The sequence below is a fragment of the Frieseomelitta varia genome, unplaced genomic scaffold (assembly GCF_011392965.1).
Source record: "Frieseomelitta varia isolate USP_RPSP 00005682 unplaced genomic scaffold, Fvar_1.2 scaffold_418, whole genome shotgun sequence".
Taxonomy (NCBI): domain Eukaryota; kingdom Metazoa; phylum Arthropoda; class Insecta; order Hymenoptera; family Apidae; genus Frieseomelitta; species Frieseomelitta varia.
The window spans coordinates 1,947,388-1,971,754 of NW_025110166.1; the positions used below are offsets into that span (position 1 = coordinate 1,947,388).

The 24,367-nt window shown below is 41.7% G+C and overlaps 2 protein-coding genes across 8 annotated transcripts in view; one reads left to right on the forward strand and one right to left on the reverse strand.

The window, feature by feature from the left end:
- Window positions 1-18,592, reverse strand: part of LOC122531809 (obscurin) — a 41,049-nt gene extending 22,457 nt beyond the window's left edge. For 3 of the 7 annotated variants that reach the window (XM_043660022.1, XM_043660023.1, XM_043660021.1), the window contains exons 1-5: window positions 4,568-9,990; window positions 4,258-4,361; window positions 2,640-2,801; window positions 532-654; window positions 300-470 (exon numbers count right to left, since the gene is read on the reverse strand). In XM_043660022.1, the coding sequence (XP_043515957.1) occupies window positions 300-470; window positions 532-654; window positions 2,640-2,801; window positions 4,258-4,361; window positions 4,568-9,169 (5,162 nt within the window). In that variant the 5' untranslated portion in view covers window positions 9,170-9,990. Of the gene's footprint in view, window positions 1-299; window positions 471-531; window positions 655-2,639; window positions 2,802-4,257; window positions 4,362-4,567; window positions 9,991-15,154; window positions 15,220-15,340; window positions 15,410-18,368 lie in introns of those variants that run through there. The other 4 variants (XM_043660027.1, XM_043660026.1, XM_043660025.1 and 1 more) reach the window with 4 other exon arrangements.
- Window positions 18,593-20,629: 2,037 nt separating this feature from the next.
- On the forward strand, window positions 20,630-24,318 carry LOC122531810 (uncharacterized protein DDB_G0287625). Its single transcript, XM_043660029.1, has 6 exons — window positions 20,630-20,979; window positions 21,093-21,572; window positions 21,644-21,701; window positions 21,808-23,494; window positions 23,604-23,840; window positions 23,947-24,318. Exons 1-6 carry the CDS (start codon window positions 20,963-20,965, stop codon window positions 24,150-24,152), a joined length of 2,685 nt encoding a protein of 894 aa, XP_043515964.1. The 5' UTR covers window positions 20,630-20,962; the 3' UTR covers window positions 24,153-24,318.
- The last annotated feature ends 49 nt before the right edge of the window (window positions 24,319-24,367 follow it).

Consider the following 24,367-nt stretch of genomic DNA (forward strand, 5'->3'; position numbering starts at 1 on the left):
TTTACTAAAGAGAAAACAATGTGCTTGATGTAAATTTAACAGTGACCATGTGTGGCGTGCGTGTCTTTCTTTTCGCTTTGATTCGAATAAAGAATAGTCGTGATTTGTTGCTGTTGTTTGTGAATGGACGCTCGAATAACGCGTTGTCTACTTGGACAACAACAAATTAACAAATCGATGTACTGTGAAAAAGTTCGTAGAAAAAGAGAAAAAGAAATCATGTTTCGTGTGGAGTCTCCCAATGTCCAACGGATTGTGTCGCAGTGAATTTCTCCTCTTGGTTCATCGAGTATACGTACGTGTTGTGAAAGTCGGCAATTTGTTTCAGGTTCGTGAAGATGATGTCTTTGTTGTCACGTACGATCCGTGGAACATCTGGATTGTCGAGGGGTTTCAAGTAACGTTCAACGACCTGTTGAAGGTCTCTGCCAAATTCTTCCTCGGTTTCCACTAGTTCTTTCACTACAGCTCTAGAGGAATCAGTGGGTCAGTACAGAGGGAAAGACTTCAAGAGGAGAAGGAATTACTTACTCTCGTCGGTATTGAGAGTCTTCCGGCCGATGTCCAAGTGCCGAGTCCTCGCTGAGGGCCGTTTGCATCAAAATGGACATGGGCAGCCATCCTTCTCTTGAATCAGCTGTACGAACATACACTCTGTAGAAATGAATTTTTCATTTAAAATGTAATCCTGTAACTGCTCTAAAATCTATATATGATTAACTTAACGAGTAAATAGCAAACAATGCGTATTAATGTATAGTTTGTTCTATCAATGTAAAATATTTCTTATGAACTGGATATTTTAATTATTTACAACAATTTCATCTATGTTAGACCCATTGGACTAATTGGATCGCCAAGAAAATTTTGAATTATTAAATTTAGTTGAAACATATTTTCATCGCTGGTAGTATAATTGGTTTACTTTAAATGGTACTAGCGAAGGTTTAATTGGCCGGACAAATCGCCAACAGATTTTGCGTTTTGTTGAATGAACGACGAATACGCGTACAAAGAGGCTCGCCGCATCGCCTTAGTCACTAAGCTTAAATATAACTTTCCAACACTCATACATCTCTATATTTGTCTATTCTTTGCAAGTATATTTCATGTGTACAGAATCTCTTCTAATTAATCAACATTTCGTCCATTTCCATCGCAGAAACAAGGAACATCTGGAAATTTCAGTTTTCTGTACTGAAATATATTTTCGAAAGTATATTTATTTTTTTATCCTTTATTGTTCACACTTGAGAAGACCTTAAATTTGAGAATAAGGTACGTAATTTTTCAGCAAGCTTTGAGTCGATTCGATTTCCTCGGAACACACTTTGCTATTTTACCAAAGTGTTAAAAATTTATTTCACGTGAACGATACAATCGGTTCACGGCTTCGTCAGTTTGATGCATTAAATAATTTCTGTTTAATGTATGTATTCAATATGAAATAATTTACAATCCATTAAACGAAATCGCTGCCAAAGTGGCAAATCAAAATTTCAGATTGAACCTCACCTTCACGCGGATTTATTTTTAGAACTGGCTGGTATTTCACCTTCCTTAGAATCATCGCGTTTCTGGCAATCTAGAAGGAGCCAGGCGTTTACCATTGCATTGTGCAATTGGAATTTATTTCGACGTGATGTTTAATATCAAGTCGATGGCATATTTCTTTAAACCTAACAGATATTGCAAAGCTGTTTGCTCTCGTTGGACAGAACGTCCTTATAATTAGCCTAACAATATAATGGTATAATTTTTCACGCTGATCGCAATTCCCATTAAACTACTTCGAACCTATTCTGGACAATAGCCAAGCATTCTTCTGACATCTTTGCTTTTCACGACATTTATAAACGCTCCATCTTCGTTAAAATCATCGTAAATTACAACAATTTGCAGGTAGAGGATGTAAAATACAGATGAAAATTTAAATTAAATAAAAAAAAAAAATACACCACAGGGAAAGATAATTTTGATAATTCTGCTGAGATCAAGGATTTCCAAGTGAAAATGGTATCATCATTTGTGCGATAAAGAACACGTTTGCGCATCGATAAAATCAAATAATTCATACTCGATAATATGTCGTGACTGCTCAACTGGTTTCAGTATAATCGGGTGAAATACGACGAGTTCATTGGCTTCGCCGGTAACATAATGTTTGGAGTCTAATGTTCTGACCGGAGCACCTGTCGTTGCTATATTTCGCGCACGCATTTAGTTGTCCACGCAACTGATTCTTTGTTTTGGACATATCTCGTTCAATACGAAACATCCGCTTTCTATGTGTTTCATTTTGTCTCGTTGCTTCGTCGTTTCATCTTGAAATTGATGCTCCCAAGCAATTCGACTGCACCATACACGAAGTGTACGAAATTTATTGAACAGACTGCAGCTGCGTCCTGCCGAGTTGTAAAACGTAGAGTGTAGAATTTATAATGATTCGATGGCTGACGATTTCTATGACACGTCTCCTTAGATCTCTCTTCTTTATTTAATCAAGATTTTACAGTTCTTCTCCTTCGTTCGATAGGATTTTCCCCGCATTTGTTGACGACAACGAGACAATCACTTTCTAAATTGTTTGTTCCTCAATTCCTCGTTTCACCACACTTATCAAAGGATTCGTACTTTACCTCGGGATGCTGCTGTCCGAGGAGGACCTCGGGATGCTTCTAGCACGGGGATCTGCGTACTTTCGACGCGGCCGAACCGACAGTTTGTGCCAAGCAGCAGAATTGTCCAACGTTTCGGCAACCTCACCACCGATTTCCAAATCAGGATCCAGCTTGATCTTTCTACAACACGTTCAACCGTGTATACAACACAGAGGACACACACACACACACACATACAGACACACACTCTCATCCATCCTTGCTTTCTTTTCCATTTCACTTGGAGACTTCATGCAGACTAAACATCATTCTCCATTAATCGAAGCGAGTTAGCGTGTTCGTTAAATGGAAAGCGGCGTCTCGTTGCAAGCAGTTCACCAGCTCTCTTCACACGGTCAGAGATTTGCAGTTTCTTTGTTACTTGGTTTGCTCAGCGTATTTATAGTGTGTACAAGCGAAGACAATTCAAGATCGCGTTTCCACCGTTGCGATTCGATCGTCAAAAGTATCTTGATTATTCCTGGATTGGAGGAAGGCGGCTATTTTTTTGTTTTTTTTTTAAAGAACAATTAATTTTTACCTCGAATTTTATGTCTGCGAGGCTTCGTACAGTACAGAGCGACAGAAAACTGTGCAATTCAATAGCTTTGTATATTTCCAATGATACAGCGCTCAAGAACGCGCAACATCTTTCGCATAGAGCCGCTGAATCGCAACAATGCATCATTCGTCTGCATAGAGCATTATTCTCGTCCTATGACCCGTCGAAACTTTCCCATTTGTTTCGCGTTCAAGGCACTCGGGAGTTCCGTCGACGTATTTTATAAACGTGGTCCCGGCGAAAACGTGATTCTCGTAAAAATATCATCGCGAGAATAAACAAGGGGTAGACGGTCCACGTTTGACACGTAAATTGAACGTGCCTTGATTTCGGGTGCATTCGGATGCGTTTCTGTTAATACATAGAGTCAACGTTTGATCGTGCATTCTGCAGGAAAATCCTACGACAAACATTTCTAATTTACGGTTAGAACACCATTAAATTTCACATTGTTCCACGTGAGAAGACCTGTTTATTCTCACAGCTATTTTCGTCGATCAACATTAATTTCCTCCGTGAGAATCGCAGAAGAAGAATTGTAGCAGCTCTTGGTCAGTTACTTAGTTTTATCGAAGCGATGACATGCTCTTGTTCGTGAGTTTGACGAGTTTAGGAGTTTGCATCGGTCACATTAAAGAAACTAGAAAATATATTAGTAATTCCTAATAATAAGAAGGGTAGTGTAGTGTATTAAATACGAGCACTTAGCAAGCGTAGCAACTTACGAAGCTGCAGTTAATTGCAATCGCTTTGTATCGCAACACGCCGCTATATATCGTTCGTCATTTAATTAGAACGGAGCGAGCTAATACTTGATAAGAGTGACAGATTGTATCGGCATGGTTTGAACGCATTAGACTATATAGGACCTGCGGCGATGATTATTTTCAGCCCAGGCACACGTTGCGCACACGGAAATAGAAACGCGAACGAACGGTCGGTCTTCGCGCGAAGTCAACGTTCCGCCATCGTGAAACGATCGCGCGGAAATTTGCTTGCCCGACGAGCTTTCACGGGGCTGAATGTTTCTCTTACTTGGCTGGATCGGCGTATTCGAGCGCCTCGACGATGTCGCCAACGTTCACGGAGAATCCATCGTTTTTATAATCCTTCACCACGATGTAGTTGTCCAATGATTTCTACAACAATGCAGAGTACGAATTTATTGAATGATCACAGCGTGTTTTCCTGCAGTTTGATATACGAGATGTCTGGAAATTTCGAGAGGGATATACGTTTTTCATTTTCGTAGGGGTAGAAATTTTAGAAACGATCGTGTTTGCGTGATGACTCGACATTGAGTACATTTGTCTTATCATTCTCTGTTTGATAACCGCTACATTACCCGTTCAAAGTAATTATCCTGAAAGTTGCTCAGTCTCCTCAAACTCGGCGTGTTCTCTCTGCTGCCGGACTGTCCAAACGACTTGTCAGACTTCGACAACACAATACCATTGAATTCTTGTCTCTGATAGGTCCCAGTACCAGACCCGTCAAGACTGCTAGCCATCGAGGTGGTCCCCGTGAACGTGGACATCATTTCAACGTCCACGTCTTCTTCCTTCGCGACGGGGCAGCAGTACATGGAAAATCGATGCGCGGTTGGACGAGTGAGTTGGAGCGCGGAGAAAACGTGGAGTGGTTCAAAATGATGGATTCCGTCCTCGTCAAGAACCGTGTAAGCCACTTCTCCAGTTAGAACAGACCTGGACGCTTCTCTGGGCACCACGGCCTGCATGCCTTGCTTCAGAATCATAAAGATTGTGGATGGCCTGTGGTTTCTTCTCAAAAGGAATTCTTCCATGGCTAGACTGTTGTCAGACTGGAGCAGAATCGACGGTACGTCGGTTGACGATTGCAGAGGGCCTTCCTCGGGTACGATCATCAGAGCTGCGCTTTCTCGAACGAGGGTCCTCAATCGTGGATCAGTCCGGGCCAATTCTGGATCGCTGCATAATTGCGTCAAAGCGTTCATGAACGGTGGACGTTCCTCGGCTAGTTTCCTCATCACTGTCAGACGTTTCAAAACGTCCAACGTTACCCTATCGCCGGCTAGGGCTTGCGTTGACTTTTCATCGCTGATCACTGCCAATAAACTGCTGGCAATGTTAGACATACCTAAAGCTCTGGCTAATCCTACAGCCTGCAGAAACATCTCTCGAACGTTTCCACCCTCGTCGTTTAACAATTCTTGCACGTGGATCTCGCTCGATTCTCTAACTGCATGGACGATGGCCTTGTGAACAGTCTCGGCTGCTTCTTTCTCGGTAACGATAGTGGAAACCTCTTCGGATACCTTTCGGAGAACTCGAGAGACCAGTTCGGGGTCGTTTTTTGAGACTGTCCTGAAAGCAGGGCCGATTAAATCCGTACCGTGTTCTTCTTCGAGGACCATGGATAATCTGTCGAGTACTACATCTTCCTTCAGAGACTGGCTGCCCACGGTGGATTTTAAAATGTCCACTTTGTTATTTTTACTCTCTAGTAAATTTAACAGAGCCGACTGACACAAGTTACTTCGATTCTGGGGGACTAGAAGTATCTGCAGGATTTCCTCCACAGATTGATCGACACTGCTATCCCTCTGACGCAAAAGGACATTGAATGCTTCGCTAATGGACGAATAAATGAAATCTTGCTTAGAATCGTTGCCGTTTTCATTCATAGAGTGACTCATAATCGCCAGAACGGCGCTTGTCATTGCTATCTTCACTGCGTCTTTCAACCAATAATCATTTTCATTTTCATTCTCTTGTTCTTCTCCGTTTCTATTGCCGTTTACAACAGGAGACTTTGCACCATTCATAAACTTTGATTCGATACAATATTCATCCAGCTGTTGCTCCTGTTGAATCACAATGTTTTTCGCTAGCTGAGCAACAGTTGACACTATTTGCGCCATCTTCACTGCAGTGGTGCCATGTAAACCGAGCTTCTCCGCCATAACAAGCGCATGTTCCAAAGCCACCGCCTTTGGATCTACGTCCACGTCCACAGCTGGCAAATCTGTGGTCACTTTTCTCCCCACAGACAGACCAGCTTCTGACAACTGTCTGAGCATCCTTGCATCTATGCTGGTCTCTCCCTGATGCTGAACATGACGATTGTAATGTAGATTCTGCGGCCTCAGTAATTTCAATTCCTCAGGGGTGACCTCGAATCCTTGAACAGAGAATTCTAATTCTCCTTCAGGCGTGTCAGTAAGATCTGGAGCTACGAAACGCGGCCCTTCTTCGGTCTGAACTATCTGGCCAGGCACGAAGGTCACTCCCAGTTCTCCAGACTCTACGACACGACCTGGTACGAATCTTGGCCCATCAGGTGTATCCACTACTTGTCCAGGTACGAATCGAGAACCTTCGTCGTCGGTGGAGATTACCTGGCCAGGAATAAAAGTAGGACCAGCCTTGGTCTCGACGATTTGACCTGGTACGAAACGTGGTCCATCCGCAGTGTCCACGGTTTGACCAGGAACGAATTTTGTGCCTGTTCTAGTCTCTACCATTTGACCAGGAACGAATTTAGGACCAGTGCTAGTGTCGATCACTTGACCTGGAACGAACTGCTCACCTTTCTCTGTCATCACTATCTGACCAGGCAGAAAACCATCCTCTGTCATCACACCAGGCACGAATCGAGGTCCGTCTTTCCCACCCCTGACTAACTGGCCCGGGACTATCCTTTTACCTTCTGGTAATTTTTTCTCATCCTCTGGGAAGAATTCTACTCCCTTCTCAGTTTGCACCATGTGACCGAAGATTTCGCTCTGTTGAATGGAAACGTTGACGGTCTTTGGGTCAACCGGCATACCAACAGGTCCAGCATCGTAAAACACAACCTCGTCGAACGTACTAGCTGCGGCAAATTCGATCCCTTTGTCTGTTATCCTAGTGCTTCCTGGAAGGAATTTTTCACCCATTGGCGTTCTCACTACTTGACCTTCCACGAACTTTTGCCCCTTCGGAGTGTCCAGAGTCATACCAGGAACGAAAGTCGAACCATTCTCAGTGTCTTTAACTATGCCAGGCATAAAGTAATTTTCCCCAGAATTTGAAACCACGTACTGCCCCGGTACAAACTGTAATCCCTGACAAGTTGGAATCGTCTGGCCTGAAACGAACTTCATTTCCCCAGTCGGAGTTTCGATCGTCTGTCCAGGAATAAATTCCCACGTTTCGTTCATTCGTACGCTCTGCCCTGGGACAAATATCTGTTCTCCATGATTGTCAGTGATAGTTTGACCAGGCATAAATCGAGGTCCGTCAGGAGTGTGAATGGTCTGACCAGGAATGAAAGTTCCATCTTTAGTCACTTGGCCGGCGACGAATTTTGGACCGTCGTCTGTAAGAACGGTTTGACCTTGAACAAATCTGGCTCCTTCGTTAGTGTGGAAAGTTTGACCCTGAATGAATCGATGACCCTGTTCCGTGGCCAACGTTTGTCCAGCTATAAATACAGGTGTTTCCTTGTTATCTTGTTCTTTCAAGTTGAGTATCTGTCCAGCAACGAGGAGAGGACCGTCAGGAGTGTTCACGGTTAAGCCAGGAACGAACGCAGGACCCTGAGGTGTTTGCAGCGTCTGGCCAGGTACAAAAATAGGTCCGTTCGGCGTCTGCACCGTCTGGCCGGTGATAAATCTCTGCGCGGATTTTATGTCTAATTTCAGACCTTTAACGTTGTGTTGAGTCGTCACCTTACCCTTGCTCAGCTTCTGCACCAACTCTGGAATCTCTTCCACTCTTGGCAGCTGTTCTATTGCCTCCTCACCTGCTTGCAAAAGCTTCATGTTTACATTGGACACCTCTTTCAAGCCGCTCGCTGGAACATCCCGTATGGCGGACTGTAGAGCAGCGTCCGGTTCTATTTTCAGCGGCGTCAATGGCTTCACGATTGATATCGCCTCGAATCCTCCCGTGCTCTCCGAGATAGGACTGGTGCACGACGTTGTGGCACTTTGCTCGACAATCTGAGGCTCCACTTTGACAGGAGTGGGCAATTTATCGACGATCGGTTGCATCGATGGTTCATTAGTATCCTGGAACGAGTTCCAATCCAAAGTTTCTGGCAGAGACTTCTCTCCGCCCTTCAAAGGTTTCGTCACGGAGATGAAGTTACACGCTCTGCTTCTAGCCTGTTTTAAATTCACGTTCTTCCACGTTTCTTCCTTCATTTCTTCCTGCGTTTCTTCCTTGACGCTTCGAAGTTTTAACTGCTTCGTCTGTCTTAGCTCCTCCTCTTCGGCAGCCCTCTCTTTCTCCTCGAAAATCCTCTTGGCATAGCTCAAGCCAGCCTGTCGTTTTCTCTTGCGCCGTTTAGCCTCCGCTTCCAGCCTCTCCCTTTCCTTCAACACCTCCTGACTCGGTCCAAGCCCATCGTAAAGATTCTCGAAGTCTTCCAAATTCTTGAAATCAACCGAAACGTTTTTCCCTTGTTTCAGCCTGAACAGAACTGTATCGCAGTCCCTGGACAACATCACGTCCTTCACGTCCCCGTCCCTGACCGCGGCCTCCAATCTGGATGGAAACACCAGGCTGCATCTTCTCTCTTCTACCGTGTACACGAACTTTGCCTGTTCCTCTTCGACGAGAGGATGTTTCTTGCTCAGTAAATCTCTCAGAGCTCTTTGCTGTTCCCCTTCTCCTTCCAGCACTGGGAACACGTAACGGTAGTCCTTGAGGACCACGTGTTTCTTCTTCTCGCCCAGGACGAAGCCAGCTGTATAATGGTGCGGCCCTAGACCGGAAGCATTCGTTATCTTGCATTTCGATTTGTCGTGGCTGTGAATACCCAATAAGACTGGAATGTAATGATGAGTAGGCAGACCGTACGATTTGCCGGTGATCCGGCAGAAACGTTTCGCGTCAGCCGGGCTGATCGGTGGTAAAAGGGGGAAGTAATTTGGCTTAGGGAGGCCCCTGCTTCTTCCTGTTATCCTGCAAAAGGACATTGTTCGTCTCCACCCGCGGAGTTTCTTAAAGATTCATTTACTCTATCTCCTCTCTTTAACCCTCGTCGGCGTAATCTCGATTTTGTTCAAAACATTCGGAGATATTTTCGCAGTTCGAGTGCAATGTTGTTGATTATGAATAGAACGGTACACAAAGATCCCTTTCGTACGAAAATGTTGTAGGAAGTCTCTGTCATTGACGATTGCTAAAAACTTGGCATCCTATCCACGAAGAGAACCACGAATTCTTGTGCGTGATCATTCAATCGCGACTTCCCCCCAGCGTTCACCTTGCTTACGTCAGTTAACAAGTCCAATGTCGACACGTGAATCAACGATTCATATTGTTCCCTCCTCGCCATAATTCGTTCGCGTGTGGATTGATGAAATCTCCTGCAAGTCTGGCCGCGTGACACGTGACTGGCAAACTTCATGAATGACTGTCCAATTTCGCTCTAATTATCCTTCCACCCTTCGCGAGCCTCGCACGACTAAATTTAAAATTTCCACGGTGTGTCAAGATATCTTTGAAAATGTCGCGGTCTCCTTGCCAGTGAACGATGACGAAAATATACTATTTTTTCTCCGGCTCCAATTACGGTGATCCTCTAGAGGTTTCTCAAAATAAAGTCTCTGCTTACTTGCAAAGGTCATTTACGCGAATGCTGCGTTCAATTTCTTCTCGAGGATGAGTCATTTGACTTGTCTAGCAAATTTAACGATTTAATCCACGATCATTCGTCCGATTTATCTAATAAGTATCGATATTCGTCGGGCGATTCGAATAAAGATAGTCCTCGAGAATTAGTAAAGTAATCTTCGGCAATTACCTTGAGGCGACGCATCAGTGTCGACAGGCATATATTTTTTTTTTACCGTAATTTCTCGTCTCGATGTTTCCACATTGTTTTCATCGCGTGCTCGTTAAAAAGCGTTTCGTCGAACCCGAAGTCGGTAGCTCGTGCCTCGTCGACGAGGCACAGTTTATTTTTACGTACGGGATGCCTACGAGGATTCCGTGGGAGCTGTTCGTTCGTTCGTTTCGTCCCTGGTAACTGGCCAATTTGATGATTTCCTCGTCGTAGAAAAGAGTCTCTTCCTTTCTCTCTCTCTCTCTCTCTCTCTCTCTCTCTCTCTCTCTCTCGTGGCTGCTCTCGAAGCTCACCAAAGAAGTGACCCCTTCGTGTAATAGTTCACCTTCTTCATCCGCGGATTTTTGGCTAGCAGCTTCTTCCACATTGACGATGATCGTCAGCTTCGGCGACGACAAACATTAGCTTGACATATTTTCCTATCCGTTTGTCACACGATGTCGCGCCTCATTCATGAATCTCGTTCTTGCGTGTTAGGTTGTACGATTCTCGTTTTAAGATTTTCTGTTTCATTCTCTTTGTCCCACAGTCAGTCGTTTCGCGATTTTACTTTGAATTTATTCTCGGTTTTACGAGTAGTACATCGTCGCTTGCACCGATATTAATGAACGCGTTAATTGTCCCGTAGCACCGTTCAAAGCCAGCCGCTAAACGCCGAGCTGTCCACGGTTCCCATTCATTTGCGATAACCACGGATGTCAGGTCCTATCTGTCTTCCCTCCGGCAAGAGATTCAGCGCGGCAAACTATTTCCACCTCATCACTTTCACCAACCGATCTTCACCAACCACCAACCATCTATTTTCACGCCGGTGCACTGCACTCGGTATTGGTTGTCAGACACGTCGTTTCGCGTCCACGACAATCAACCGTAGACGACACTTTTGCCTCAAACAAAAGACAAAATAATTCCCGACAGATGTTCTAGGAGCGCGTTAACTTTAAGGTCTTAGAATACTTAGAATATATTATTCAATTTTCTTGAGATCAGCGATTTTCCTGGACCCACACGTTTCTTCGTCGTTCCGTCAATTTCCCGCGACGTCCAACGACGTTAATCACAGAGAAATCTCGTTTCTAACCAACCACGAAAGTCAATTAGAACTCTTCGATAGACTCTAAAGATCATTCTCGTCTCTCGTCAATGATAAAGACATCGTTTCGTATCATTTCCAGAGAGTCGACGGGTTCCACGTTTCCTCGAGCTCCAATACACCCCGATCCCTGTTCTAACGATCACTGCCTCTCTCTGAATCAGACTCGCGTGTCATGTTATGCAGAGTTCACTTGGTGCTGTTCCTTACGAAAAGTGTATTGCGATACGCGGCGAACGCCAGACTAGCCGATGTACCAAGTGGCTGAGAGCGCCGTTTGCGCGACGAGTCTCTCGGCTCCGCACGACCAGAAATAGCTACCCTTCTTACACTTCTCCAATACATCTTTAGAACGGGGAGTACACGGGCCCGAATCTGTACGTGTCGCGTGTCCAAAGAGTGTACACACGCATCGCATCCGCGGACACGGTGACATCGTCGTTTTTTCCCGCGTCACCGAGGGAATTCCCCGCGACGGCACCTCTCTGTCTTCAGAGTTCTAATTTACCAACATTGTCGGATGTAGCGTGCTCTGGACGAGGCAGAATGAAGAAACGATAGAGATGAGCCGAAGTGAAAATGGTGTTTTACGAGAACGGCAAGGGAAATATGGTTAAATAGAATCGATGAAATCTCTTCGAATTCTCTCGTCCACTTTCTTATTGAAAGAACAGTTGCAGTTGGTGCCTGACGGCGGTTGAAAGGTTGTTTGTTCAACAAACAAGCTGGGAAAAGGGCAATGTTGATGCCGGTTATTTAAAGCCGATCCGATTGTTGCCACAAACGCCTACCGCAGGCCCAATTTCTTTCTTTAAGACCGTTGCGTCATTATCTGTTATAAATCGCGCTGCATTTCGCACGGCTGTATGAGAAACTATTCTCGCGACCTACTTACGATCACGATATGAAATTCGTTTCGTTCGTCGAAACTCGATTGTCTAAAATTATCAAAGCACGCCGAATTGTTCCACGATAACTACGAAACACAAGGGAAGGATATAATTGAAAATGAATGCCTATTTACGACATCGTCGAAGTAGACCCGTTTTTTCGTTTGAAACTCCTTTTCTCCTGCATTCTGCGTAATGTAATTATTTACTTCGAAACGCGAATGCATGTAATTTACTGAGCGATAAATCTGGCGCGTACAAGCGACAAAAACTTAATCCACAGAAGATGAATAAGACACCTGTTACCATGTTTTGGTTGAATTCTTCCGTTCAAGCTAATAAATTTCCGTGTGAACGATATGTTGCGACAGCAGGTGACAACGAATCCAAAGCTATTTAGACGTTGAGAAGTATCGAAGTGAAATTGACACCTTGCCATGCAACAAAATTTATGATAACGTATAATAGCGTATACCTAAATATATGTGAATAAGATGGTGCAATTAATAATATTTTTATATTTGAAAAATTAAAATATTTGAAAAAGCTAAAAGGAGGAATGTAAAATAAAAAACGAGAAAACAGTTCTACTGAACCGTTCTGGTTGTCAACTTTCTGACTATGGCATTAATTTGGCAATCACCACTGCATCAATAATGATGATATTTACATCGAAAAATGAGCGTGAAATGCTTCTAAGACATCAAAATTGCGACGAACGAAATGGCGCCTAAAATGCAGCTATATTTAAGGCACAAAATCAAAAAATTGTTCTAATCTATTCTGACTAATAATATTACCACTATATCATTGATCTGCTATATTGTTGAACTAGAGTTACAATTCTTCACAAATGAAAAAATAACGATTCCGCACATTTGCCAAACGTTTCATAACTTCACAAAAGCAGGCTAATGGTTCAGAACCATTTTATTCGGGACGATTTACGATAACGCTTGAACTTGCAGCCAAACAATTATTAGATCTTCCAAGGTTCGTTTTGATTTACGAGGAATCTCTTGTGCGTTGAATTTTGGCCGATTCGACGGCGATAATTTATACAGAGGTGACAAGGAATTTTAACTTGAAACACACTGTAAAAACCTGGTAGATTTTATCATTTATTTCATATCAATTAACTGTTGAATAAATTTGTTTTACGTAAAAAAGAAAAAGTGAATTGCACGTGCTATTTGCTCCATCATTGAGAATTTCAGATGTTCGTTTTTATTGACAACAATGCGTTAATATGAAGATATTAATGTTTAACAATCTGTCATTCTTTACTGAAAGCCATTAAATTCCACTCAATGTAGCAGCGCCACTTCTATTGGTGTTTGTCTTAATGTATGATTTTGATTGTCTGCCAAACTCTTCACACTGGATGAAACTGAACATGTCAACGCCACTGCGTTGTGATTCATTGAACTGGCATTCAATTATCGATAGAGAAACTATTTATGACAGCTATTGCGTTCCTCTTCCATAAATGAAATTTATGCGACGGATTTCAGGAGGACGAGTATTTTAGATGATCGCATAAATCGTTTAACAAGTTATAAAAGAATAACGATTAAATCATTTAGACTGATTAAAGATGCAGACGATAGAATTATTTAACAGTTAAGTGAAATTACAAACTAAGTCACCTTGGAAGCTATTTCGAAGATTTTATCCGAGCAAGAGATGACTGGATATAGTATCATACACGTGAATTTCCCACCGATTTATCGAATGATTTATGGTTAAAGAAAAGCCAAATCTAAACATAACTCGGTTATGAACGATTAGATTCTTTGGATATGTATGTATGTCACTTGACTCAACCAACTTTGATTTTGAAATAGGTGATGAAACTGAAGGACGGTGCTTCTATATTTTCAGAATTAAATTATCCTCCAAGTTAAAATATCTTCTCTATAACTTATTTTAAAGAGGAACCGATCTTATCTAAATATATAAGAAATGCGAGATCAAATTATACACTATTTGTTAAATAGAAATGAATGATAGAATTCATTCAGAAGAAGAGAAATTTGCAGATTGTTTATTTTATATTTACAACGATAGGTTTTGTATCTCATCAGAGAGAGAGAGAGAGAGAGAGAGAAAGTATCAATAAATATCTTTCCCCGTGAAGCACAAGTCAGATGATGAGTGACCACTGATACGAATTTTCTATTTTGATGTTCTGCCAAAATCTCTTAAATGCAAATGAGAAGCAAAAGATAAGTCAGATATCTTTCGCTTATATCGTGGAAAAAGAACAACTCGAAATGCTAGGAAACAAGTGAAAGTTTGTGAAAGAGCAAGTAAGAAAAAAAGAGCAAATCCACATTTGGAGAGCAAAATCATATATCTGTATAATCTATTTTTCAATCGTCAATACTTGTTACTAACAACCGACTTGTTATTAACAACTGCGTTAACGAATCGAATCAAACGAAACAATCTCAAGTATTTTATAATTAATTAAGGCCTAATTAAGAATGGAAACGAGACGTTTCGAAATCGAGAGGCATACGCGCCGTTGACCAGAGGACCGGCATGCTAACAGATTGGGCTTCCAGGAAGCGTGAAACACCGACAGAATGCGTTTCGTATAAATCATGACGGCTGCAGCGAAGACGGTAGGGAAAAAAAATTAAATTAATTAACGGGCGAGATAGCAGCTGAAGAGAAAAGCTGAAGAGCGACGCAGGGAAGAGGCGGGTCGCCGAGAAGAATGAGATACGTGTTCGTGCGTTGCGGGAGTAGTTGGAATGGCGGTGAGTTCTTGGTTGTCTTCAGTCTTTGGCATCGAACCAGATATTCTATCTACCTTCGTGCGGTGCGCCTTGGTTTTAGTTTAATTTAGATGGCGGTATCGTGACGTAACGTATTTAGCGTGCAGGCATATACGTCTTGTTAGTTGCCGTTTAGCCAATTACTCAAAAACGTTTGATGTTTCGACCTTTGTCTGCCCTGTTTCCTTTGAGAACACGCGATTAATGAGCATGTAGATCCGCAATGCCGGTTTACGCGCCATATGTCACTTTGATAGAGGAAAGCAATTTCTGATAATAAGGACAGGTTAGAGATAATCATTTTCTGTATGAGATTATTTGAAATTGATGAAAGTGCAACTCACCCTGCCTGATGACTCGACTGTGACTCCCTCTCGCCTGATAACTCGAGTTATCTCCGTTGAAATTTCTGAACACAGATTTATCAAAACATTACTTCTTTTATTGCGATATACATACATATACATATACATATATATGTAATTTTAAATCTGAATGTTTAAACTGAGACGCTTGGTCGTGTAACTTACCTTGTTTTGTTTTGGACGTAATTGAAGTATTGGAAGCCATTGCAGAGAATTCCACATTACACCATCATTCTAAAACAAAGAAAAAACAACACGAATGTTACTTTAAGCCCTTTGTGTTGTGATAACAAATTTACACGTTTGTTTCAAATTTACATTTTTAACAACAGTGCTGCCACCTTAGTTTAAATGGCAGCGATTCAAATATCGGATTTCAGTAAAGACATAAACTCTTCTTCAATCGGTTGGTAACTTATCGACATCATCAAACCATTTTTTAATCAAATATCTTCTAATTTTATTAATTATCGATTATCAATTAACGATGCTATATTTGCTAGGCAATCCAAAGTAACTGATCACACAAATTTATAACCTTTACATTTATTTACCACTTGTTTCTTGCCGAATGTCGAACTCTTCTTTTTCGATCGAAATTCGATCTAAATTTACTTTAATCTTCTCAAATTTTACTACATCCGATTTCAAGTGCTTGAAGACACACAATAATTGTTATATTTCCCCTCACAATATCTTTTCACCTGTTTTACGTGATTTAAACGGACAAGAATGCAACGAAATTTATATCATATACAACGCATGCGCACTGGATTGTGCGCAATTCTCTTTAGCGCGTAATTTTGATTTCACCCTTGTATTTTTCTTTATCTTGCTATTTAAAAAGATCACGTATTTGAACAGGAAACGTTACTATCAAATATCAGACAATTGTTTAATAAATGCAGCTGTACGACAATGCTATAAATATCAGTATACGTGATACAGGTGTCGTTTCTGTATTCACGCGGTGAATTTAAATATTTCACGAAAAGCGTGACCGGTCATGCGGAGATTTCGATCGATTTCATGGTGTATAAATCGAACGTTGTAGATGGTTAAAGTGGCGTCGGTGGATCAACCTTTAGTTTAAGCGAAATCTATTTCCGACACGCGGCACCCGTATTCGTTCGTCTGATTGGCTGGCCACCTAGCACCACACGATGTTGGCCGCATTTTCTTGTATTTCACTGCTAATCGGGTCACTTCCGCCATTGATTTCGACGTCGAAATCCACGCGATAGTAGCGTAAAGTTACGAACAAATAAATACCGCGCAAGACGACTTAAGCCGGTTCATGCAACGCGAACTAGTATTATTGGAGCAGCTTGATAAATAATCTGAACCGATCGTTTCAATACCACCCAATGAGAATATACTCGTTCTATGAACCTAACCGAATAGAAATTTGATTGAAATAGACTAAAAATGATTTGAATCATTACTTTTTTCTACTTGAAGTATAATCAATAAATTTCCATAATCTGAGAAACGAAGTTCCTATCTTTCTAGTAATCATCTAAGTCGCGAATTTTTTAATAATTTTTTTAAGACAAACAACGAGAAACAAGTAAACCATCGAAATATATCCCATTATATTTTTGGTACAATCAAATGAAGATAAACTTGTTAAACCACCAAGCGTCGATGTTACCAAGCATAGATCCGATTGAATTCTTTTTTTAGGTGGCCGAATGGGAAAAAAATCAGCAGAGGAAAAACGGAATTTTATACACTATAGATAATCGCGTATACCAAAAAGGAAACTTCAAATGATTGTTAATAAATGTCATATCGTAAAATTGACTTGTATCAACGAAGGTGGGTGCTGCAGCAACTTGTTGTGTCACAACAAGACATATCGCAGCCAGATATTTCGAGTGCTGCACCTTGGACGTGCGTGGGCGTGCACCTTCTTCGCGGCCACGCTCGTTTAGTCATCTTTCCGCGAAGCTAAAAACTTGGCCTTCGACTGGACCGTTCACGGTTTAATTCACTGGATGAGCCGTGTCACGGGGGAAACTGTGTCAGCAAAATAGCGCAGCTATCTTACGAGACACCTTGGACATGCGATACAGAATTTCATTTCATCGCGAGTTTTTACGACGTCATTGGTAGGTCAGGATCACCGTCCTGCTAAAAAGATTCTGATGTTTCGGCTCCGATATGGTAATACAGCTTTGTCTTCTCCTCAATAATTCGTCTGAGTGCAAAGAAAAAAAGAAGAAAGATAAAATTAAGTGGACCTACACGGAAGACGAGTCAACATTTGTTGCAGTTATTTGCTACCTTAACTAGTTTTCCAAGAAAACAAACGATCTGTTTTCTTCGATCTGAGAGAAAGAGAACTATTAATCATGGAAGTTTTCAGAGTAAACGAGGGATCAGTGGAGGATTTGTTATACTCTGTGCTTCCGCGTGGCAAGTTGACAGCATTTCATATCTGTCATCCCGCTGACTTCGTGTCGGTATATGAATATTACGATTTTCCATCGATCGATAGGATCGAGACGTTGGAAATAATTTTTGATCAATTGCTTTCTCGATGTCTGAATATTTCAATCTAACTTCTTCAACTTTCCTATCTGTCATCAAAATAATCATCAAAATGCATTATTTTCTATTCAGAATGTTATTAGTAATTTTATTTTAACATAATTCTTTTTGAAAGACAGAAGAATCATCCGATATGCAATAGAGAAGTTCAACAACAACAAGACAAGTTTGTGCTCGCATAAATTTCGTAATGTACCAGTTCCCGTGTGTGATAACTTGTTTTTCAATCATTCAATTATTCAACAATAATGTCACTGATATCCTGAATGTGCTGCGATACTTCTAAAAGAAGAATCGGTCCCAAAATAATCGGAAATTCAACAAGCACAGACAACAGATTGTCCAAGGCCAGCCACGATTGTGACGAAAAATCTGTCGATGACAGTGAGAGAGAAACGCTTAGATTCTGCGTAGCAGAAGGTGGACAAACGAGGAAGTCGAAGAGCCTCGGAATGGGGTTCGAACGGTGGATCCAAACGCGAAGCCAACACGCTGTTCGCGTATCGCTTGAATGCGAGATCGACACTTGCACAACACTCACGAAAATAGCACGACGACGAGCTGACGCGGTGGCCAGCGAGAGAGGAAAGAACGAACGTACGAAAAAGAAGTTGATGAAAATGCTAGACAGACTCACCTCCAGTTAAACAAGTTCAGAGCCGGCGAGTGTCGAAATTTTTATCATCGACGAGAAAGAACGGAGGTAGATTGCGCGGCTCTTGTCACCACGCTGATCACTGGATGTACGTAATGGATCGATAGATCAGCCACTGGATATATCGTTCACCACTTCACGCTCGGAATCCCCGAATAAATCCCCCGAGGCGGTGAGGAAGCCAGCCGGCGGCTATCTCGAGACTGCTACCAATGCCAGCCGCAAGGCGCCCCGATACCCTCCACGCTTCTCTTCTGTCTCTTCTTCTTCTTCTTCGTCTTCTTTCCTTCCTTCGCTTCTTTTACTTATATCCACACGTTGTATGCATTGGCATTGCTCTGCCATCATCCTAATCGTCATCATTGTTCATCCACTCTTCTTGAGGTAGTTCATGGAACAACGCACCTGTTGTCCGATGAACCGGCATTACCGATTTACCGAATTTTGTTGATCGATTTGTGTTGTTATAAGGATGACTAAAAATAACATATCTATATAAAATCACGGAAATATAGAATCAAAGGAAGAGAATCAACGATCTTGACAAGAAACAAGTTGAAGATATCAAGTATTTTCGCACTGAATTTTAAAAGATAATCGTTCTAATAATACAATAGAAAAGCATTCGTTTGAAGAAATGGCGACCTTTGGTATTCCCCTCGTAGTATTCTCGCGTCGCTGTACGCGAGCCAAGGGTTCCTCCAAGTAATTAACGAGGGATCGTTGCACAATTGTGAATTATCGACGAACAATGGCCATTAACGTCCATCGAAAAGTCTGCCGCTTTCTGCCATAAATATTAACTTCCTCTTCCTTCAGCAATTAATTTCTTATCGCTTTGCGTTCCGAATTACGTTCGTCGAAGCGGCTGTACGCGCGCCAAGGCTCGATTAAATAATTAGAAATACTCGATTACGCAATTGACGGACATCGATCGATTTAAAAATACTGTCCATTTCACAAGTATAATATTGCGAATCCGATTCAACGCAGTCATCGATGTTTAATGATATTCCCACGGTGTTACGCGATTATTTTCCAAACTGTAAGCATCGTTCGTAAACAGAATTTGTGACCAGCGCTTTGTCATCGTCATAGCGTGCATAGAATTCGATCAATCGCATTCACGCACCTAACAAGCTAGTCCATCATTGAATTATTTTATAGTATATTTAATATTCGGTGGAGAACGCAGTTAATGAAGAGCGCAGTTAAAACTTTCGAGTTGCTTCGAGAGAGTGGAGAGTGATGCGAATTATCTTCACTATTAAATATGCTTGCAATATCGCCGACGTACGAACGAAGATCAGTTGCTTCGGCTGGTTCTAATAATAATCGATGTTTAACGTGTCTCCAGGGATTTCATTTTTGGTTCACAGCCGACATATACACATACATTGTATTTACGATGCGTGTACCAACCATAATTTCTACGACAGCTAGCTTTTAGCTTCAGTCACTCGTCCTTTTTCCCGCCTGCAGTCGTCTACTGTTCAGCGTCGATGGTGCTTCAATGGATCTATTTGTGTTCTGACTTGGTTTTACTATCGTTATACATCAACGATCAGCAAGATATATATTCCATTATCTGTCACCTGTCATTTAATTGAAATAAATCGCAGTTAACTTCTTTCAGACACGATACAAATAAATTCGTTTATGATGTAATATACTTGCAACTTCTTCAATCAATTCAACTATCAATATTTCACTGCAAAATTATGCTGAAAATGTGTCGCATGAAGCGGTGATAGATGGAACAGAACGGTAAAAGGATTGAAGGATTACGTTGCCCGGCGACAAAATGCGCCTATAAGTTCATTTCCGTGTTATTAATGCAAAGATGCCGCGTGTAGGACATTTGTACGTAATATTTGACTAATTGAGGCCGGCGCGTGTACTTGGCAATTTCCCAACTCGCTTTGATCGCACCTAGATCAACCCTCGTGAAAGCAACACGTATAAGTACCTATACATCCGCGTGGGACATGTTTTTGTAAATTTAAGTACACGCGTGTACCGTTCGAAACGAGCAAGTGGATTGAACTGAGCCTCGTAAACTTTTCACGTCGCTCAAAGGCCACTTTACGTTGAGACTTTCTTTAAAGAAGGAAAAAGAGAAATACGAACGACCGTCTTAGATTCGAAGAAACATAGACACTTTTAAATGATATTAATTTTACTAAATAAAATCGTGGAAAATATTTTTACTCTCTTCACGGATATTTCAAAAGTCGGCATTCTTTGAAATATGCCACTCTTTCGATAAATCAGATAACAACATGACAAAAGTTGGTCGTGGAGAAGAAACGAGCATCGAAAGTCGCGCGAGCGCTTCCTGCGAACCTTTTTCGGAGACATGTCAACGTGTCGAAAGAAGAACGCGTGAACGACCATTTTTCTTACGATTTATTAACGATTGTAATAACGCGGGACACTGAGAAAGACAGAACTCGAAGGGAGAATAACTGTCATGAATCGACGTGGCGGAGTACGAGCTTGAAGGATCCATCCAGTGATTACGCCGATTCAATGGCATCAGCCATAATTTTTCGATCGATCTACCTCGCGGAGGAATGCTGCTAACTTTCAGGTATGGAGCAGAGATAATCTCAGGTAGAAATGACGCGTTATCAATGTTTTTATAAGAAAGAAGAACGAGAATATTTGTTAACAAAAAAAAAAAAAAAAAAAAAAAAAAAACAGGTTGACCATGATCGTTCCGCTACTAATCAGCGCAGTTTGCGTCGAAGGCAATTCCAAAAAATTATCGTTCGTACCATCAGAAGAAAACAAAGCACTAGCTCAGTCGCATCGACAAAGTTCTACATTCTTGAAGGAGACGTCTGTTCACGATGGAGATTCAAATCTCGTAGAGAAACGGCACTCGAACAAGAACAACGAGTTCCAAGACTCGAGGCTACGTCGTGGTAGTATGAATTCTTTAGAAAACGGACTTTCAAGAACAGATGGCGGAGGATTAGCTCACAAAATGGCCAAAGACGCGCTGAAATCTCCAGAGATGCAAGAAACTATAAGGAAACTTTCGCGTGTTGGGACCAAAAGGACTTTTCGTACGAATGGTAAAGTGCCAGGAATATCGAAAACTGGAGCGAAGGCAGCTGAAGAGAGAAGACACCAGAAAAGAATGAGACACAACGGGCGAAGAAAAAAGAAGAGAAAAAGGTAGTGAAACATCATTCTAAGTTCTAAAGTTTAGATCCATTCAGCTATAATCGTACTTTTCTGTTTTTCAGACACCATCAAAGACACAGGAAACAGCGTCCTGGTTTGTTAAAGAGGGGATCCTTTAAGGTAGGTAAGCTTCGTTCAGCAATTTTCCACTAATTTTTACGATCTCCCCAAGCGGTCAGTTTTACTACGCACTGGATAAACGTTTGAAAAATATTCCTTTACTCAGAGAACGTTGGACAGCGAAAGAGACGTTAACGCGTTAACACAGAAATCAAACGGAAGGGGGAATTCTATGATTAAGCGTAACCCAGTTACTCACGGCGAAAACTCACGCGACAAATCGTCCACCTCAAAATCGACTGTTAAAGTTACCGGTGTAAAGGTCGACGAAAACGATTACGTTGATTTCTCGACGACTATGAGTATCAAGTCCACTCGAAAGTCACAAAAGACCGAAAGTCTTCCTGCTAAACTGCAGCAGAACGGGAAAATGGTCGAACGTTTAATGAGAACAACCACGAAGGATCCGTCGAAAAAGAATTCTGGCGACCAAGGGGTCGAGTATTCGGATTATTACAGCGACGACGAAATACTCCAGGATATCGCGGCGAATAAAATCCCGATGCAACTAGTAGACTTGAAAAATCCAAACGATCGATTCGCACGACAAGCAGTAAATTTTACGTCGTACCGTGACAATCAGATCGATAGAAACTTGCAATCTCACTATCCGGATAACAATGCTCGTAGAAAAGAGTTCAGGTACAACGATGACAGTGTCAATTATCTTAATGATTTTCAGAATTATCCGACAATCGAGCGTTCCTCGACACTAAATCGGAACTCTCGCCTCTTTGGAGCAGATGATCCTTCCCTCGGTTACGCGACCAATTACAAACCTTTGGAACAACGAAGCGGAAACCCCGACGCGCCATATTCAGCCAACGTGGCGGCAATCCCCGAACAATCGCAAGTACTCGAGGGGATTAATAATCTTGATACGTTCGATCCGAATAAATTAAACGACAAACAACAACCTGTTGTCGAAGCACAGAATCCAGATCGATTTCATTATTTGAATCAATACGAAACTTCTCAAGAGCATTTCCAAAGCTCAAATTCTAACGAACCTCAGAGCCTAAATGTAAACGAGCCTGGTGAACCACAAGTTCGTCAATCTCAAAATACAAATAATTATCAGCAGATAGAGTCGAATTTGCCACGGGAAGAGAGCCTTAATCAGAGTGCGATGAATCAACCTCAAATAGACAATGCGGGGATGCCAGATGCCAAAGAGAAAGATACGGAAGTTCATACTCAATTCAATTACTCGCCGCTTCAATTGTACAATCTGAAAGATGAACAAGAGTTGAAAAATTTCCCAGCACAATCTGTGTACAATATTCCGGCAGTGAAGGTTCCCAACGCGATGGATCAGCCCCTCGGAAAGATTCTGGAATCGCTGGGAATTAATGTGAACGGCGGTTTAAATAATGTCAATCAAAATGAAAATTTGAACGAAAATATCAATCAAGTGTTGCCTTACTCGGATACATACGCGAATGGAATACCAATGGAACATTTCATAAGTCCTGGTTACTTAAAAAAGAAACAAAATAATGAGCAAACTAATTTTTACGAGGATGGTAATACGAGAGGATTGGAATATCCAGGAATTAAATCTAGAAACAGAAATAAGGTGAGAGAGGGATATTCGAGACAGTCGAATAAAAATGGAATACACAACGATGATATCTTGTCACATATGGACGATTATAAGGACTCTAGTAATAACACGAACATTTCCATCGTGGTGCACGATACGAAAGAGGTCGCCAATCAAATACTCGATACCATAATGGAGGAATTGGAGGAACTGAAAGAAGATCGATCGAAGAAGAACAAAAGAGAAGGTAAAATCGAAGGAATTGCATATAACGTGTAAAATAATCAAACGAGACGGTAATTGGCCTGAAGCTTGACTTGACTATCTCTGATATATGAAACGAGTGATATTTTTAGGCTTACCTTGCCGTTTGTCAGGGTCCTGGTCAACGGCCCAGGCCGGAATGAAATTGGATATGAGGGTCGTGAATCGTACTATAATCGTGACTCTTTCCGATCTCGCGTCACCGCATTTACACGAAAGTTTCCTGAATGGAACGTGGAACGTATCTGGTCACGTCCCATTCAAACGTGGCTCGCCGTTCACCCTCATCGCCACCAACAACTACACCAATTCAATAGCTGTCTTTGTTGGTATGTAATTCCTTAATTTACGAATCATTGTATTTTCTTGCCTTAGCAATTTAAATCTCAAGCAGAGAAGATCGAGAGAGATTTGTGTTGATGAATCTCTGTTTAGGTGCTTGCAGAGTCTGCCAGGGTATCGACACCATAGCAGGTGTTTGGTCTGTAGCTCGACAACCAAAGGGTTGCAAAGACTTTCAGGTAGCCACCAGTGTCTTCAACGATATTTTTCGTAAAACAAAATTGTCCAGTCTGAAAGAGAATCAAGGCACGAACTCTACGAAGAATGCAACAATAAAGCATAGAAACAGGAAAAGTTAGGGATAATGGAACCTTTTGAAATCCGTATGACACGGAAGATTAGGAGAACAGAGAAGAGAAACGTTCGAAATTTTAAGAGATCAAAGTATGACAGTGGAAATAATTACCTAACGATTCATATGAAAATAACGCATCGCAATATGTAGAAACAAGTATACAAAAAAGAAAAAAAAAATGTAGAATATTTTGCATTATAATATGTATGTAAGTAGCTT

Bases quoted from the DNA above. Each gene is read 5' to 3' on its own strand.
- LOC122531810 (XM_043660029.1), top strand. The intron at 21,573-21,643 runs GTAGTGAAACAT...TCTGTTTTTCAG, and splicing joins AGAAAAAAGAAGAGAAAAAG to ACACCATCAAAGACACAGGA. The intron at 23,841-23,946 runs GTATGTAATTCC...ATCTCTGTTTAG, and splicing joins TTCAATAGCTGTCTTTGTTG to GTGCTTGCAGAGTCTGCCAG.